The 19,718-nt window shown below is 37.1% G+C and overlaps 1 protein-coding gene across 1 annotated transcript; it reads right to left on the bottom strand.

Moving 5' to 3' along the window:
* Window positions 1-1,940: 1,940 nt before the first annotated feature.
* IFNG (interferon, gamma) lies at window positions 1,941-6,307 on the bottom strand. Its single transcript, XM_004676519.1, has 4 exons — window positions 6,194-6,307; window positions 4,945-5,013; window positions 4,670-4,852; window positions 1,941-2,075 (listed from the first exon to the last, which is right to left on the bottom strand). The coding sequence occupies exons 1-4, from the start codon at window positions 6,305-6,307 to the stop codon at window positions 1,941-1,943; spliced, it is 501 nt and encodes a 166-aa protein (XP_004676576.1).
* Window positions 6,308-19,718: the final 13,411 nt, after the last annotated feature.

The following is a 19,718-nucleotide window of genomic DNA, read 5'->3' as shown; positions in this document are numbered from 1 at the left end:
ATCATCTTCTATTTAAACCTCTACCCCACCAATTCTACCTTTTGGGTTTTTTCACTACCCCATCCTTTTATCATTTTCCCATAGAATCTATTACTTTCTAACATACCATGCAATGTACTTGCACAATGGATTTTGTATACCTGTCTTCCCCTTGCTAAATTGTACATTTCCCCAGGACAGGAATCCTTGTCTGCTTTGATCACTAAGTGACCTCAAGTGTCACTCCTCAAGTGAATAATTCCTCACCTCCATATTAGGAAGGGACAATTTTTCTTTATCAGATAAAGAAACTGCAGCTTTGGGAATGTAAGTACTTTATTAAAAGGCATATACTAATTGGGGCCCTCCTTGATGGAACAACAGGTTGAAGTGCAGCACTGCAAAGCTGGCTGTAGTCCATTCAGCACCAGTTTGATTCCTGGCTGATCTGGCCCGGAAGGTGACCCACGTGGCACAGCAGACCTCTCCTGCTCTTCTCAGCAGTCTACCTCTTCAATCTGCCTGTTCTGTCACGCTGTCTCTGGTGAGTCCTTTCACCATCCCTGCACCTCTGGCCAGTATCCCAGTGCTATATGCATAACTAAATCTTTTTTTTTTTTTGCATAAATAAATCTTAAAATAATAATAATAAGGCATACTACTTGTACTGGCAGGACGAGGGCCCTAACCCAGGCCTCTCTTCTAGAGCTTACATTCATAGTTCCATTCCATGGGGTATTTACCCATGATGGGCAGAGGTTGGGAGATGAAGATGAAAGATGGAAGTTGAGGGCCCTCCCTGGTGGTGCAGTGGGTTAAAGCACAGCACTAAAGAAGCTTAAGCCACTTCAGCATGAATTTGATCCCTGCCTGCCCTGGAGGTGATCCACATGGTGCGGCAGACCTCTCCTGACCCGCCCGCTGCTCCCCTCAGCAGTGTTCTTCATCAGTCGGCCTGTTCTGCTTCCCACTGTTTCCGTGAATCCTCTCACCGTCCCTGTACCTCTGGCCTGTACTCCAGCTCTGTATGCATAAATAAATACATCTTTAAAAAAAAGAAAAAAGAAAAAGATGGGAGTTAAGAATGAATAGAAATAAATCTGTTTGTCAAGCTAAACAATCTGAACTGCATTCCAAGACATAAGCTCTGAAGTGAATGGTGACATAATTAAATCTGCATTTCAGAAAGATAACTCAAAAAGTTTCTAAGTGAAGGAGTTGAAGCTAACAAATTGCCAGTGGACAGAACGTATTTAATGGAGCTTAACCCAATTATAAGATTTCCAAACCTAAAAAATTACTTGTTTCCTATTAATTCATTATGATGTTTTCATTAACCTCAATCCACATTTAGAAAAAAAAAATCTGACACCACATAGGTATGTGATTATATTTTATTCATATATATTAAATATTAACAAACTGAACAAATGAACTGTTTTCCATTTGGGGCAGTGACAGTTGTCAGTGATGTTCCAAAGCACCAGGTCTGAGTTGAGAAGGGAAGTTTTTATCAGGGGACAAATTACATATCACCTGACACAATTAAGTGCTGACATACTGTTAAAGGAGGACTCAAAATGAGAGATGTTCTCAAATAGACAATGGTGGAATGGCATCATTTCATTTGTAAGTGTTTCTTTATACCATCAAGTAAAATAAATATACAACCCCAAGGCCTTCCTTAGTTCAACAACCTAGTTAACATCTGAAAGAAACCCTTGTAATCATATACTTACACCTAATTAATCAGAAAGAAAGGGGTTAAGTAGCAATAAGATATAAGAATTATAAATAACATATATATTAATAGTCTTTTTTAAGACTTTAGTTACATACAAGTTGGTATTATAAATACTTTGACAAGTCTAAAATATATTAACCATATAAATAATGTAAAATATTAAATATTAATAAATAGATTTGGAGTTATAATTCAAATATTGCAGGCAGGATGACCATTATTTTGGTGTTCTCCGGCCTCGAATCTGAATCTGACTCCTTTTCCGCTTCCTTAGGTTAGAACTTGGTGACAGGTCACTTATCACCTTGAAGAGCTCACTTATTGCTTTGCGCTGAACGTTCATATCATTGACCTATTGAGAAAGAAAACAGCAAAATTAATATAAGCACATCAGTCATGAGAACATTCTACTGTTAATGCCATGGTCCTGGAAAGTAGAAGTTCTCCTTTTAAAAAATTATTTGCAGTAGCATTACCCTCATATACAGTGGTGATTTCTTCAATCATTAAAGCTAAAATTCTAATTAGGGCCCTCCCTGGTGGTGCAGCAGATTAAAGCACAGCACTAAGAAGCTAAAGCCACTTCTGCATGAGTTCGATTCCTGCCTGCCCCGGAGGTGACCACATGGTGTGGCAGACCTCTCCTAACCCACCCGCTGCTCCCCTCAGCAGTGTACTTCATAGATCTGCCTGTTCTGCTCCCCACTCTGTCTCTGGTGAATCTTCTCACCCTCCACATCTCTGGCCTGTACCCCAGCTCTGTATGAATAAATAAATAAATCTAAAAAAAAAATTTCTAATTAAATTGCTAGCTGACCTGTAATACGGTAAAGCACATTCTGTATCCTTAAATTTACTATTACAGAATTCTCAAAATTATGGAGTGGAAAGATTGCTAAAGTGACAAAAGATGTAAGTTTGAGTCCTGCAGGAGCAATAACTCTACTTTGAACCTTTTCTCTGCACCACTCTCTTTTCATCTAAACAATTAAGTGATCTCTAAGCTTGCAATCAATTCTGTGACCTTACACTTTAGTTTGCTTTAACTATCAAATGAATCACTACAGGCCCATGGTTCTCCCCTTTGGAGGATAACCTGGAGACCCAATGGAGCAATCGGACACCCAGGTGCCTGACCTTAAGAATTCCTGGCTGTTGTGCAGTCACTGAGTTCCCTAGGTGATCCTGACCTTCACCACAAGCCAACGACCACCAAGAGCAGCTTCATAAACAACCAAGCCCAAGAGATATAAATGCTCTAACTTTTCATTTTGCCTAAACCATGTCATTCTGACCATTTCCACAATGGAATTAAAAATAAGCACTTATCATATATGGCATAACATTGAAGATTAGGAATTACATTAAACTTTTCCTCTACCCTCCCTCTCACACCAACAAATTGAACTATTTCTTCACTCTGACCAATAGAACATTTTAGGTGAATGGGTAAATAAAATACCATTTTGCTTTCTTCCGGGCTTTACCACTGTTTCTTTCTAATTCTATGGCCACTTCGTGAGATTTCTGAAAATGTCAAGGGGTATTACTGGCTACCATGGCTTAAAATGCTTTAAATATGTTAGCAATTGAGCAAAAAAAAAATGACAACGCTGAAAGCTTGCACAAGCCTGCGCATTACAAAGCAGAAGGCTTGGAGTTTCCAGAAGGATGGAGAAGCATTTTTTTTTTCAAGGCCCAGTTGTAGCAGAGTAAAACAGTTTCTACCAGCTGTACATTTGCAAGCAAAATAAGTTTCACTTTCCCATGCTTGAAGCATCACTAAGAAACTAAGAGAATTATCCAGGATTTCTAAACAGAGGCAGCACTGGGTTAGGAATGAATGCTATTCCAGTTCCTAGCATGTGGACAAAAGAGATCTGTGGAACACTAGAAACCACTAGCAAGACAGTAGTGGAGTAGTGGTATTATAATTTTTCCAAGCCACTTTGTATCACCTCAGATTTTGAAAAGTGAGCACTTGTTTCAGTTCCTGGGGCCCTCTCTGAGCGGGATGAGCAGCAGACCCAGGTCTGGGGAGAGCTGAACACAAATCCTAAGAGCGCAAGTCAGAACAGAACCCCTCCTCTGTGGCTCAAGCCTATTTAAATTAAAACCAAACCAAAAAAGGAATCTAGAGTCTTTGCCTAAGGTATACAATTTTGAAAAATGTGATCTGCCTTTCTGCTTCAACATTATCTTCAATTTCTGGAAGTCATACTGTAAGATCTTAAAAGAATTTCATGAGATAAAGCTGAGGAATCTGAGGACTTCTCCAGCCAAGACACTCAAGTGTCCAAAGTTGATAGAACAATTCTCTGGTAAAGTATACACTCTACCTATTTTCTTTTCTAAGAAAGAAACACAAAAACACTGACTGTATGTGGGCTGTACAATATGAGAGAGTGATGCCCTCTGTGAATCCTCAAATGGCACAGCCTTTTCTATCACCTTATTTTCATTTTCTACACATCGCATTGTGGCGTTTTAGAATACCTGAAGCTACAGAAGTGATAGCGAATTCAAGAGGCTTCTTTTTAAATGAGGAAACTGAGCCTTGGTGACTGAGCTGGGAGCACAAACCTCCCCACCTCCCACCGCTCTTTCCATTAGAGAGATGGCCTCCATCCAAAGCAAGAGAATTTCCATCACACAAATAAGGGTAATGAGAGAAACGCTTCTCAGTGAGTTCCCTCGATTGCGTCACTACTTCCTCCTCAGCGGAGCCAATAGTGATAACACCCGTGTTTTCCCAAGTCACAATTTGAGTGATTCCCATATGAACAATGAAAAGTTGCCTTATGTATGAACAGAATTAGTAGGAAGGAGTTTGGGCATGGCTTCATTTCATAGCTTTGATAAGTAATTTCTACTGTCTGGGAATTAAGTGCTTTGGAGGACCATCTGCAATGAAAACACCTCACCTAGAATTTTAGAAAACCTCACCTGAATTTTAATCAGCGTTTTGAAGTCTTCCTTTTTGCTGTCGCTGCTATTGAAGAACTTAATAGCCATGTCTTCCTTGATGTTGTCAATGCTTCTCTGGATGATCTGGTTGTCTTTATAGTTGTCAAAGAGTTTGAAGTAGAAGGACATGATTTGGCTCTGAATTATTTTTTTGTCACTCTCCTTGGGGACAAAGAGAATAAGATGTTGATGTGAATTTATCCACCAGAAAATAAGCAACAGGAAAATCAGTCAAATGGAGATACTCAATTTACCTCTTTCCAATTCTTCAAAATCTCTAAGAAAAGAGGCTTTCCATCTGCTACATCTGAACTACTTGCATTCTGAAGAAAAAAAAAGATTTGATTTGTCAATTGTCTCAAAACTGTCCTAAATATATATTTCCAGTTTTATCAATTCAGCTGCTGAAAATAATTACTTATTTTCTTCTGGTTAGTTCGAACCGTATTTCCAAAAGCTTTGGGCATAGTCAAGGACCATATTATTTCAGTTTTCTTATTTTTCTAGTCTAACCTCTAAATTGTATCACAAATGAACCCATCAAGACTTATGCTACTTCGATTGTTGCAACTATAGTAAGGAAAAGAAAGTGTTTTCAAGTCTGATAAACAAATCAGCAAAACCATTCCACTATAAAATACTGCCCCCTTATGGCCTAGGTCTTTATAGCATCTACCTGTGCCACCCTGCGTATAGGTTATCACCTTTAAAAGATGGTTCCACGTGAACCGTGGGTATGCGATTTGACCTTGTGAAAATACAATAGTTTGCCAATGTGACTATATAATAACTATAGTTATCAAAAATTTTGAATAAATAATGAAATATTTAAAATGTAAAACTTTTAATTAAGCATATATAAAATTTTAAAATACATTGATAAAGCAAAAAAGAATTTTTTAAAATGAAACCGGATTATAATTCCTACAAAATCTAAGTAAATGATTGAGGTCCAGAGAAATTCATTGATAATATAGATGGGGCAGCAGAATTTTAATAACACGTTTTGAAAGAAAAAAAATCTCTAAACAAATTTCTAAACCAAATCTTTAAGGACCTCACCTTTTAAATTGACCAGTTATTTCAGATTACAATTTTAATGTTAACCTTCTAATCTCACCATCATAAATCTGAAAAATCAATAACTAATATCAAGTCACTTTTCCAGTATGCATGCTACTTGATATCATAATTGAATGGATTCTCACCACAAAAATTGATATCACAATTGAATGGATTCTCACCACTACCTTATACCCACACCATGTGCGGGTTGGAATATGCTTTAATCCCCTCTAAAGTCCAAATCAGACTGAGTAGGTACCTAAATGATAACTAGATTGTTTAGTAAAAAACTCATCCAGATGATAAAACAGTCAAAACAACATAAAGCCTTCTCAAGATGACTGTGGACTAACCGTGACAGCCTATTACAGATAAAACTACAAGTGAGCCCTCTGTCACTTCATCCGCAAGGAAATATTATTAAAAGATCATACTTACAAAATACTCCTTTAGGTTTTCTATTGCTTTACCCAATTCAGTATCACAGTAACAGGTAGAAGAACCCAAAATCACACAAAGCTGAAAAGCTAAGAAACAGCTTGTATAATTCATTCTTCAGAGAAAGTAGGGTCGAAGTAGTTGTGATCGGTAGCTGCTGTATTAACTTGATCAGGTCCAATGGACTTAGCTGATCTTTCTTTTCTAATAGCTGATCTACAGATGATCAGAAAAATGTACAGCATCTCCTTTTGCTGTCAGTATTTATACTAGTCTCGTTGGGATTACGTATTTTCACAAGTTTTTTAAGATGAGATGGTGTCAGATAGGCAGAGAGGGTAGTTAGTTAGTATTAATAAGTATGGTTTTGTGGCATTTTGGTGTTGTAGTTAGAGTTTCCTTTCAACCCTTGTGCCTTTTGACAAAAAGACAGAAACATTATGCCCTCCTGTGCCATTCTTGTGGCATCCTTTGAAAGCACTTTTACTTCACACCATGCAGGAATTGGAAACTTATTTTGCACCTTCTTCTCCCTTTGCGCTCTTAAAATGTTGATGCCTCATCCACAGAGGACATTGATCATTTGTTTGTGGTTGGGATCAAGTAAAAAAGGAAATTCTAGGGACTCTCAACCCTTTACATAGGGGGTGCTTTTAAAAAAATTTCTTGCAAATGACTAGAAAGCAAAGAAAGAATGTGGTTTAAAGACCACTGTGGTGAGGAAGTCCTTCACCAGAGTAACTTTATAGAATGTCTATCACAACTTTAAAATTGCTCTGAAAGAACACTGCCATTAGAAATACAATAATATATTTAAATAAATTATATATAAATATAATGAAAACTAAATATTTGCATTTCCTTGTAGCCTTGTTAATAAAATTAAGAAGAAATGGGTTCAACAGGTTTTATCTAATCCAATATAGCCAAGACATCACTTCAATATTTATCAATATACAAAATTATTAATATATTTCATATTCTCCTTACTATGCTAAATCCTAGAAATCAAGATTTTAGAATTGCATTTTATAACCATCTCACATCTCAATTTAGACTATTTCAAATGCTCAACAGCAACATGCTGCTAGAAGCTACCATAGAGAATAGTATAATTCCAGGTGATCGATTGTTTCAAATCATCATTAATAAAGGAGAACCCTCCTTTTTTAATTTTTGTTTCATTTTTTTCCAAATGCAAAAAAAAAAAAAATCCTCCCAATCACCAGGATTCAGTCCTGTCTTCTGGTTATTGCTTTATAAAGGACAACACTTCAGGATGATGCAAAAGACCTTTCTCCTTGGTTCCAGCTCATCTTGCATTTCCACAAACAGTGTACACTGGTGCATGGTGTTTATGGACAGCTGAATCTATGCTGCATTATTGTCTAATTATGTGATTTTGAGGCAGCTTCTTAATTTTTCTATGACTCAGGTTTCTTACCTTTAACATAGACCTAATAATCATATCTCCTTCTAGACTTCAGTTGAAAATTAAATCAACTGATATATATAATCTGCTAAGAAATTTGCCTAGTGTGTAATAAGTACTCAATAAAAGTCACCTATTGCTACTTGGGCACATTATTTAGACCTTAATAGTCATTCTAAAAAAGCATATCCTGCACCATTCATTGTTCATGCTGCTCTTCTGGTCTTGAACTCCCTTTCCTCTCAGCTGTGGCCCTCAGAATGGTGCCCATCCATCCATGGCCAGCCTAACAACCATTATCTCCACGAGTTCACCCCAAATTACCTTTAAAATCAATCTCATATCCTCTACACAGGCCTACACTTGGTTCATGCTTTTTCTAGAGTCCTGATCATTCAATGTCATACTGGAAATGTCTACTGATATGTCTTCTATGTTGGACTGAATTCCTGAAAATCGGAAATTGTTTCATTGCTTCTATAACACCCTTGTCTTCCTTAAGTTCATTTGACATGGAAATTTGCCCATAGACAACCCTGAGTAAAAGTGAATCTGGAGCCTTAATAAATTAAGGGTCTATTGTGAATTATTTTCCCTCAATTTGAATCCCAGGACTACCAGTCCTAACCCATAATTTTTAATTAAATAGGATATAAGATTCATGTTGGAAAGAGGATGCTTTATCTCTTTCACCAACTCCTATTTATTTACTGGGACAAGCCTATGTATTATTTTATGTGAAAAAGATCAAAAAATATTTACTAGGCTATCTTCCCACAAAATAAACAAGATCAAAGCATATCTGCAGGACAAAAATCTCAAGTTAAGTGAATAAAAGTGTTCCTTCCTACAAGTCCTCCTTCTCTCGCTTATAGCTCTTAAGGAAAAATGCAGCCCAAATTATATACTTTCAGGTAACACAATGACAAGAAACCCTTAATAAAAGTGTTGGTACAATTGCAGGTGCTCAACACTATCCAGGGAACCAAAGTTCAATCTCTAAGCTATTTCAAACTTTCTGGAAAGGAATAAAAATCTGTTCTGTCATTTTTTGGTTTATTCACTAGACTATGATGCTGGGGTAAGTTAGTAAAGAGAGTGAAGTACAGTAGGAACCATAACAAGAAACGATATACTATTTAGATGTCTTTAAGTTGATAATACCCATTCATATTTTTTAAAAATGAATGAGGCATATGGTTCCAGTATGACCAAATGTTTAGAATTAGTAGTTACATGGCTCAAATCTAAGCTCTGATAACTCTTGATCTCATGATAAAACAGAATAATGAAATAACAGAGGTTATCATCTAGTGCCTCATATTTTTTTTTATTTGTAACTCTAGGCCCAGAGAAACGATGTACTATGCTAAAATTCATTCGACTAGACAGTACAGAGATGTGACTAGAACCAAGATCCTAAAATTCATTCGACTAGACAGTACAGAGATGTGACTAGAACCAAGATCCTCCATAAAACACAAATTTATTGAAAAACAATTGACATATAACAGTATTCATTTTAGATGCACAATTTAAAACCAAGGTATTTTCTTTAATCTGCCTGTTCCCTAATTGATCAATACATATTGAGATTATTGCATATGACTACAATTTTGTTAAAAATGTGAATTCAAATAAATACATTCTATCAGGCTTTGGGTTTCTGTGAGCATATTTTCCTCCAGGATTTGTGGCATAATAGTTACTCTTCAATCCCTTTAAAAAACAGACTACAAATAAAGGTCCAAAATTCTTGGTTAGACAGCAACCTGTGAGTCTAACCCACACTTACAGAGCTCACATTTGGAGTAATACTCTCTTATTACATTCTTGAAATTCCTAATAACTCCTTAACAAAAGCCTCTCATTATCATTTTGTGGATTTTTGACCCGTCCTGTATCCTAGCTAGAAATGAAAAAAACCTGCTATTATGGTTTTATCTTTCCGAGGATGATTCTTTGGTTTAGCATGCTGCTGCTACAATAGCATATCCTTTTATGATCTTTTCCTGTCTAATCGACTTTACCAAAGAAGTAATTTCTCTCTCCTTTCTGCCTGTAAAACACCTATGTTGCACATGCAAAGTAGAGGTTTCACACTTTGTTGGTCCAGCCAGCACTGAGAATGCAGAATAACTTACCACTAACACACCCTTTAAAAGTTTTGCAAAGCCACCAGGAGCCCAAGTGTGACCATATTACTAAAACAAAGGGACTGAAAACTTTCTTCTTTCTTTGCAGCTAGGTTTTCTTTCTGAAAACTGGCTATGGTTATGCATTAAGCGTCAGCAAGATTTTCGATGGTATCTCACGCTCTCCTCAGACTTGAGTGAGTAGGTAGGTAAGACAAAACTTACATCTTGGTTGCCCTTTTCCTCTCTGCTCAGCAGACATATCCCTAGTACTCTCAATGAATTTTCATGTCCATACTCTGGGGTAGATTTCTTCCACTGAGGATGAGTCAATCTTGGACCCCCCAAGATTGACTTAGCGTGGATTACCCCACGCTAAGGAAACATCCTGACATCATGCAAACTGAGCCTTCGGAAGAAGATGACATACAGAATGGACGTCTACACGGAGTCAGATTTTCCCCGCATTTTGACTCATAAAATCCCGTATGTTCAAGGAGAGTTTTCTGAATTCACCCTTTTTTTGTTCATGTTAGCTGGGCAATTTTGAGAAGTGGCACAAAGAATATACAAGAAACTATACTTAAGTAGTATCGCCACCATTTTAAATATTCTCAATTTTATGTCAGATGGGATTGTGCATTGATAATCTAGAGATTCATGATCATGTTTTGAAGGCCAAATTCTTATTCCACAGGAATTTTTAGCACCTACTAAGTGGCTAGTGTTATGATTGACACAGTTAACAAAGAAAAGTGGGACAGTTCTATTATGAAGATATTTGTTTGCATCCCAGTTTCAATTAATTAGTAAGTCCTTATACGACGTCCTCCATATTTCTATTGCTTAATACAGTTACAAAGTTTTCAACAGTGATACGATCTGGCAGAAACTATTGGTAGCTAGAGTTTTTTTGTTGTTGTTGTTTTAATTGCCTGTTAATATCTTTGTCCTTTTTCTCCATGTGCAACCATCTCAGATGTTTCATATAGTTGAAGAGGACTGATTATTGGGGTTAAAAAAAAATCTGGGTCCTCCCTGGTGGTGCAGCAGGTGAAACAGTGACACTATGAAACTATCTACAGCCCACTGCAGCATGAGTTCTATCCCCTGCCACTGCAGCATGAGTTCTATCTCCTGACTCACCTGCTGCTCCCCTCAGCAGTGCATTTCAGTTAGTCCACCTGGGTTCTTCTGTTCCCCACTCTGCCTCTGGTGAATCCTTTTATCCCCTGCACATCTGGCCTGTACACCAGTTCTTAAATGCATAAAGAAATAAAATCTTTAAGGAAAAAACCCCATGAATCTAACAAGTGAGTTGCATTTCCTCCTCCTATGCTCATAGCAGCCCACAGAAACTAACAGAAGTGACATTCTTCACTACTACATTTATATGCCACTTCTAAATCCTTTCAACGCTGAAATTTAGATAGGTTCTGCCAATTTACTAATGGATTTTAATAGAGTGGCCTTCTTGGGGTCACAGTTTACTTGGGGTCACAGTTGCTAGGTTTCTTACCCAGATATGCTAAGATGAGTTTTTTCATATCACAAATAAGTAAAAAACATAACTTCTTCATCCAAGAGCATTAGTATTTGAGTTAAAAAAATAATCACAACCTATAAAACAATATGGGGGGGGGGAGTGAAGAACTACAGCATGGGAGGAAAGATAGCCCCAAATTTTGGTTTTGGAGCTCCCACTGGTGTGATGGGGTTTAGCAAAGCATGTGTGTATGCCTTACTCCTCAGCTACATCACTTTAGAAGGAAGAGTTGACCTATGTTTGCTTCTTCCATTTACAATGTGAGATTTCTGTAACTGATTTGTGAAGAAGAATACAAGACATTGTTCAAAACTAAGTTTATATAAGATAGAGACTCCAACATTCCAACATATCTAATGAGTTAAAGAGAAATAATTGACAATTATTGAGTGATGGAAAGGTTGAGGAATGGCATTAATAACTCAAGTTTTGCATTTAAGTTGAACTTTAAATTTTAACTGAAACTTGAAAGATATATATATAGAGAGAGAGACTATGTAGGATGAAATAGAAAATGATTCCTCACAGTTCATACCTAAGTCCCATGTCAAGGGGTTTTCCCCTATGATCTCAAGAAGTGAGTTATGTGAGCTGGCATTAGCTTTTGAAAACTTAGGCAAGTCTTATCCTTCAGTTGCTAATCATAACAGTTACATGCAACAGACTGTAGATTATATTTTTTCCCAAGCTACCTAGAGAAGGAATGCTGAATCTAACCATCCAACAAATAAGAAAAGATTTTCACATGAGTTTGATACATTAATATTACTATGTCTTTAATTCCTGAATTAATTCTTCATGTATCAAAACAAAACCCCAGCTATTAATTTTTCTGAAGGAAATAGTTTTGAATGACTTTCAATTCTGTGATCTTATAAACAAAAAAATTCAGACTATTTAAAAAGACTACAAGAAAAGAAAAAAACTGTAATTTCACAATCCATAAGTAAATACTATCAGTATTAGGGAACACACTTTTTTATATTTTTTCTATGCACCTACCTAACATGATGTTTGATACAAAATATACCTTAATAAATTTCTGTGGATTAATTAAGTATGAGGAAGAACAATCCAGTGGAAAAGTTCAAAGTCTCTAGATTGAAGCTACTTGGGTTCAATCCTCTAGACCTTACTATCTGTTCAGTTGAAGTGAATAATTTAACTTCTCTGTGCTTCAGTTTCTTCATATAAATAGTAATTATCTCAAAGGATTTCATTGGTTAAATTAGACTAGTGATTTGTAAATGTATAATGGTGCACTGCCTGATACAGTAAAACCTTAACCAATGTGTGGTCAACATTACTAGTACCTTCCAATATCTACATGCATGTTTCTTTCCCATACATGGGATAAAAACACTTCCCATATTCTTGCAATTAAATGGAATTTTGTGACTTTTTCTGGGAAATCTATTTTGAGTCTATAATTACATAAACTCAAAAAGTGTGTCACTTTTTAGTCATGCTAAGTAGTCTTGGGAAGATTTCCAACTCTCTTTCCTCGCTGCAGTCATGGTGGAATTATATGTTTAAAGGCATGAAACATGAAAGATTGAGTGCACATGTTGCTAGTATTTTTTTCAGTATGAGAAAGAGAATAAGACACACAAGGAATCTCAATAAAGTTACGGAAGATGGAAAAAGGATAGGCGAGAATCAACTGTAGATTTCTCCATTGTGACACGGAAGCTTAGAAGTACCCAAGTAGAGGGATTCAACAAAATGAAGGTCAATTCATACTGTAGATCTGCAAAAGACTAAAGGATTGGACAGTCAACAACCTCTGAAAGAAGTTGATTGAAAGTAGAACTTTCTATTGAATTATATTATTAAAATTATACTAAAGATCCAGTTAGATGCTTTCTAGTCTGCTCAGCCTGGCTGCTATCCCTGTCACATCTTGTCTGAAGACTAGACGTTCCTTTCCAGAAAAGTTCTACTTATCACAGCTAAAGAAATGAAGACTATTGATAAGATTAGTGTTTAATTGAAAGTGACCATACTGAACACTGAGATCACTAGTTCAATATGTTAACTGAGTTATATCACCTAAAACTAAAGATTCATCTCTAGAAAAACTGGCCAGACCAAAGGAAAACACCTACTGATACTTGGGGTTTCCTCCCATGAAATGCTCCAGTTTCAAGTATCACCCTAATACGAAGATTGTAAGTCAAGAAGCTCCATTTATTTACACAATGTATCTATTCTAAGGATTAGGGCTTTATCATCAAACATAAAAACACCACGACCACAAAGCATTTTGGAAAACAATTTAGGGTAGAAGGCCAAGTTCAAAATATATACAAATTTTAAATAACTTAGAAGAAACAAATACAAAGTAGAGGGACTAGAATATAATGCAGAAGTCAAAGATCAAAATTAAGAGAATATTTGTGAAACAAGAACATTTAGGGAATACTGAGTTCTTAGAGCTTAAAACTTAAGTTGCAGAAGTTGAAAAAAATAATAGAAAGATAAAATTGAAGAATCCTCCAAGGAAGAACAGAATAACAAAGAGCTGAAGAAAATTAGGAAAACTGGGCTCTCCCTGTTGGCACATGGGCTAAAGCACAGCACTACAAAGCTATCTGTAGCAGAGTTCAATCCCGGGCCAGGGAGCTGACCCACATGACGTAGCAGACCTGTCCTGTTCTGTCCGCTGCTCCCTTCAGCAGTGTATTTCAGTCAGTCTGCCTGTTCTGCTCCTTAGTATGTCTCAGGTGAATCCTCTCTTCCATTGTGCCTTTGGCCTGTACCCAAGTTCTTGTATGCATAAATACAAAATCTCTTAAAATAAATGAATCGTTTGGCCCTTCCTGGTGGTGCAGTGGATTAAATCACAGCACTAAGAAGCTAAAGCCACTTCAGCATGAGTTTGATCCCCACCCCAGAGGTGGTCAACATGGCACGGCAGATCTCTCCTGACATGCTTGCTGCTCCCCTCAGCAGTGTATTTCAGTCGATCTGCCTGTTCTGCTCCCCACTCTGTCTCTGGTGAATCCTTTGCACCTCTGGTCTGTAACATAGTTCCTATGTGCATAAGTAAATAAGTCTTTGAAAAAAAGAATATTAGGGCCCTCCCTGGCAGCACAGCAGGGTAAAGCACAGCACTATGGAGCCATTGCAGCCACTACAGCACGAGCTCGATACCCAGCCAGGAAGCTAACCCACATAGCAGTGTCAAACCTCTCCTGACCAGCCCACTGCTCCCGAACGAAGTACACTTCGTCAGTCGGCCTGTTCTACTCCCCACTCTGTCTTTGGTGAATCCTCTCACTGCCCCTGCATCTCTGGCCTGTACCTCAGTTCTGTATGCATAAATAAATAAATCTTAAAAAGAAAATTAGGAAAGCTAAAGAATTGATTCAGGAAGAAAAGATAATTGAAGAAAGAAAGTTATTTTACAGAATTTCCCATAGAAAATCTCCCAAAATGAGTTTCCAAATTGGAAAGCCCAGAGAATTTCCCCCCCCAAAGATGATCACAGTACATCAGGGTGCATCATTAAATTTCAGATAATGCTGGGTAAAGAAAACTTCAAGAGATAACGTAGGTCACATACAAAGGTAAGGAAATAGTTAATGGAACAATATATTATAAATATTTTTTTAACTCCTAATAAAATAATGCCTACATTAGAATAGCATCTCTGGTCCAACTAAGAGTCAACTGTTAGGATAAGTACAATCTCCATTCATGCACTATCTCGTAACTATTTCCTATGTACTTCTCACAATGGGTCTTCAGGAAGTGGTTAATCAAAATGAAAAATTTTATCAAGGAAGTCCTGGACTCAGAAATAGATGATTCAACATATGAAAGAAACTAGATTTTCCAGCATGTTCCACCAGTATCTTCTGCAGTCACAAGAAGACAGCTGAGCAGCAACTCTACAGAATAGCCACCTCTTGCTGGAACTGAAAGACTAAGGAGAACCAGAAAGGGTTTCCAGGGGGGGAAATCATAACGAATATGTTTTTGCTGTCGTGTAAAACAAAAAATAATTCACTCCTGTCAGATATTGGGGCAGGAAATAGTAAACTAGTGATGAGTATTTCAAAGTCTAAGAAAACCAACCAGGGCCTTCCCTGGTGGTGCAATGGGTTAAAGCACAGCACTGTGAAGCTATCTGTAGCTGCTTCAGCACATCCCTGGCCTGGGAGGTGACCCACATGGTGCAGCAAACTTCTGACTCGTCTGCTGCTCCCTTCAGTTCCTTTGTCAGTCAGCCTCTTCTGCTTCCTACTCTGTCTCTGGTGAATCCTCTCACTGCCCCTGTACCTCTGGTCTGTACCCTAATTCTGTGTGCATAGATAAATAAATCTTTATAAAAAGAACTATTAAAAAAAAGAAAACCAACCAAACAACATCAATTACTAACTCCAATAATAAAAAATTTTTACAAGAAAAAAAAGTACAATAAATATATTGTGAATAATATTTATTAATCATAATAATGTAAAATTTAACCAAAATGTAATATAGTTCTAGTGAGAGGGAAGTGTAGTAAGGGAGATTAAGTTTCAATATATGTGATAAAGTAAGTCAATCACGGGCCCTCCCTGTGGCGCAGCGGGTTAAAGCACAGCACTGAGAATCTAAAGCCGCTTCCACATGAGTTCAATTCCCGCCTGCCCCGGAGGAGACCACATGGTGTGGCAGACCTCTCCTGACCCGCCCGCTGCTCCCCTCAGCAGTGTACTTCGTCGATCTGCCTGTTCTGCTCCCCACTCTGTCTCTGGTGAAGCCTCTCACCGCCCCTGAGCCTCTGGCCTGTACCCCAGTTCTGTATGCACAAATAAATAAATCTTTAAAAAAAAAAAAAAAGTAAGTCAATCACAATTTTCTATGGGAGCAAGTATATAGAGGCTATCGAAAATGGGAGAAATACAAAGTAAGAAATTTTTAGTGATATACAGCTAAGCAAAAATCGAGCTAAGTAAATGAAAAGTGATTATCTTAGAAAATTATGTTTCAGTAGTGAAAATGTTTGGATTTTAGACCACTGATCTTATTATAAACCTATAATATTTGCAGTCTTTTTCAGTTTGAGAAACCTATAAGACCATTCTATTCATTTGTTATTTATCAAATTTGTAATTATTTTTTCACACCCTGATTTTTTTCCTTTTCTCTTGTTTTTATTTCTTTAGTTGTTCTAACTGCAATCTCCCTAGTCCCTTTAATTTCCCTGTTTAGATGACTGATACTTACTTTTCACATTATGTTTGTTGAAGTAAAGTTGGTTAGCGTTGTCTCTGCTTTGGGGTCTGCAGATTTAACCTCTACAAATGCCCATTTCACATTCTGCCCACCCCAGGGGCTCAATAATCCTCCACCATGACTGATATTTAAAGGTTGCCTATTCTTTTCATTGTGGAAGGCACTGATATCACAATGACACGTTTGAAAACTTAAGTTCTCACCTCGTTTTTTTCTCAGGGAATCTTGTTTCTTTTTATTTATGGCAAATTTACTACTCCAGACAGTTCTAAGTGTATGTCAATCTTTAATTAAGGTCCAACATCTGCAGGCCCTTCCCTGGTGGCACAGTGGGTTGGAGCACAGCACTGCGAAGCTGGCCTCAGCCGCTTCAGTGTGAGCTCGAACCAGGCCTCTGAGGTGACCCACATAGAGCAGCAGAACTCTCCTGACCCAACCACTGCTCCTCTCAGCAGTGTACTTCATGGATCTGCCTGTTCTGCTCCCCACTCTGTCTCTGGTGAATTCTTTAACCACCTCTGTACCTCTGGCCTGTACCCCAGATCTGTATGCATACATAAATAAAATCTTAAAAAAAAAATTCAACATCTCCAAATTAACAGTAGAGGACATAGTCCTTTTGAAAATCAGAAATATTTCATGCTGGCCATATTTATGATTGTATTAGGGAACCTATCAAACAAGTAAAAATGCATATCCTCAGGTTATCTTCTTCCTGAAGATAGAAAGTCACAAAAGGGGAAATCTCAATGACATGTCAAATGCATTCAGTCTATACTTCCATTAGGAAAGTGAAAGATGGAAACATTTCTTGTCATTCCAGGCTGAGTTTGAAGCAGTACTTTTCTAGTTTGTTTTTTCAGTAAAACTTAACTTGGCACTCTCCGCCTGTGGTCCGGGGCTTCCCCGAGGTGCCTTCCACCTCTGGGCAATGAGCAGTGACTTGGCAGGTTAGGTTTTCTTTTCAGTCACCTGATCGGATTTCCCAGGACAGAGGTGTCAAGTCAATTTGACCTGACTTCCCCTCTTCTTCTTGAGGGTCACCCTGAGAGGGAAGGAAATTGCTCTTAAACCCCCACTCGAACTGATGTCACACTTCCGCTCCCTGGGCTCAGCTTCTCCAAGCACTGTCAGGCAGCACCGTGGCAAGGCCGTGCTCTGTCTCAGTCAAGAGACCACTTGATTTCCTCTTATTGAAGATCTATAAGAAGCCACCTGCAGTGTTCCCAGGGCTTCAGCAATTGTCTTTGCTTCTTCCCTCTGAGGTAACCACACCCACTAAGCTAGGCCCTTTAAAACAAGAAATTTTCTTACTCATCTTTATATTTCTAACACCTTAACACCTGTGAGGCAAAAATGCTAACTGCTACACCATGGAAATGCCATTCTGTCCCCAACACCTGTAGCAGGATAAGAAATAGAAATCTTAGGTTTTTAGTGAGAATGAAAATGAAAAGACAAGTCACAGAGAGAGGAAAAATATTTGAAAACACATATCCAGTAAAAGATTGGCATATGTAAGATATCGAGCAAATCTCTTAAAACTCAACCGAAAGAAAACAAACAATCTAAAAAACAGACAAAATTTGACATGTCACTGAAGAAGATATACTGAGGTAAATAAGCATACAAAAAGATGGTCAGAATGCATCATAAGGCAATTGCAAATTAAAATGAGATACCACTACATACCTACTAGAATGGCAAAAATCCAAAACACAACTGCAAATCCTGGCAAAAATATAGAGAAACAGAAAGTGTTATTCATTGCCATTAGGAATGCAAAATAGTACAATCACTTGGGAAGATAGTGTGGCAGCTTTTTAGATAACTAAACATATTTTTACCATATGATACAGTAAATTATGCTCTTTGGTGTTTACTCAATTGAGTTGAAAAGTTATGCCCTGTCCTCACAAAAATCCACATGCGAACATGTATATAACTTATAGGTAACCAAGATGTCCTTCAATAGATGAACAGGTAAATAAAATGTGTTACATCCATACAAAGTAATATTCAGTGATTAAAAAAAAGAAATCATCAAGCCATGAAAAGACATGTAGGGACATAAGTAAACATTACGGAGTGAAAGAAACCAATCTGGAAAGACTACATATTGCATGATTCCAAGTATATGACATTCTAGAAAAGGCAAAACTATGGAGACAGAAAGATATCAGTGATTGCAAGAGGATGGGTGGGAAAGGGGAAAGATGAAAAAGCAGGGCGCAGATTTTTACAATCTAAAAACTGTTCATTATAATACTATAATGGCAGCTACATTTGGTAAAACCCATAAAATGTGTAAGACAGAGCGAACCCTAATTTAAACCATGAATAAAAATTGGTTCATGAATTGTAACAAAATGTGTTACACTAATATGTGATGTTAATAAGAGAGGAACTAGACAGAAGAGAGGTAGGCAGTATATAGGAACTCTGTATTTTCTCCTCAAATTTTCCATAACCCTAAATATTCTCTTGAGATAGATAAAATCATAAATACTATATCACTAAAGTTTACATATACTATCTACATTTATATACATATAATATATATACATATACATATTCATATGCATATAATATATATACATATACATATACTAAGTATATAATAAATATACTTATATATTTATAAATAGATAATGTATAATATCTATGTTTATATGCATATATAAATCTACATTTATATACATACATAAATACATATATAATTCTCTTGGCTTGATTAGGCCATTTCTGATTCCTAAGAGCACTCCTTGATCTAGATAATTGTCCATCTGGTATCTTTCTCTCATCCAGGAAAAGTTGTTTTGGTGTAGTCAATGCGGTGATCTCAAAGCATGGAACATTATCAGCTAGTGTTAGCATGGATAGTCAAACTATATAATCTGGTTCATTTTAATGTCATTGACACCTATCTATGTTCAATCTTCTCTCGTCCCTACTCAAAATATTGTTTCCTAAAATACTTAATTTTCTGGAAGCCATGTTAGAGACGGGTGAGTTAAAAAGCCACATTCGGGGCCCTCCCTGGCGGCGCAGCGGGTTAAAGCACAGCACTGAGAATCTAAAGTATATAGGAACTCTGTATTTTCTCCTCAAATTTTCCATAACCCTAAATATTCTCTTGAGATAGATATTATAATATTCCACATGAGTTCGATACTCGCCTGC

Source organism: Condylura cristata, unplaced genomic scaffold (assembly GCF_000260355.1).
Source record: "Condylura cristata isolate star-nosed mole 26May11 unplaced genomic scaffold, ConCri1.0 scaffold00004, whole genome shotgun sequence".
In the NCBI taxonomy this organism is placed as follows: Eukaryota; Metazoa; Chordata; class Mammalia; order Eulipotyphla; family Talpidae; genus Condylura; species Condylura cristata.
Note: the sequence above shows the minus strand (reverse complement) of the source record. Positions and strands in the feature narration are given on the sequence as shown.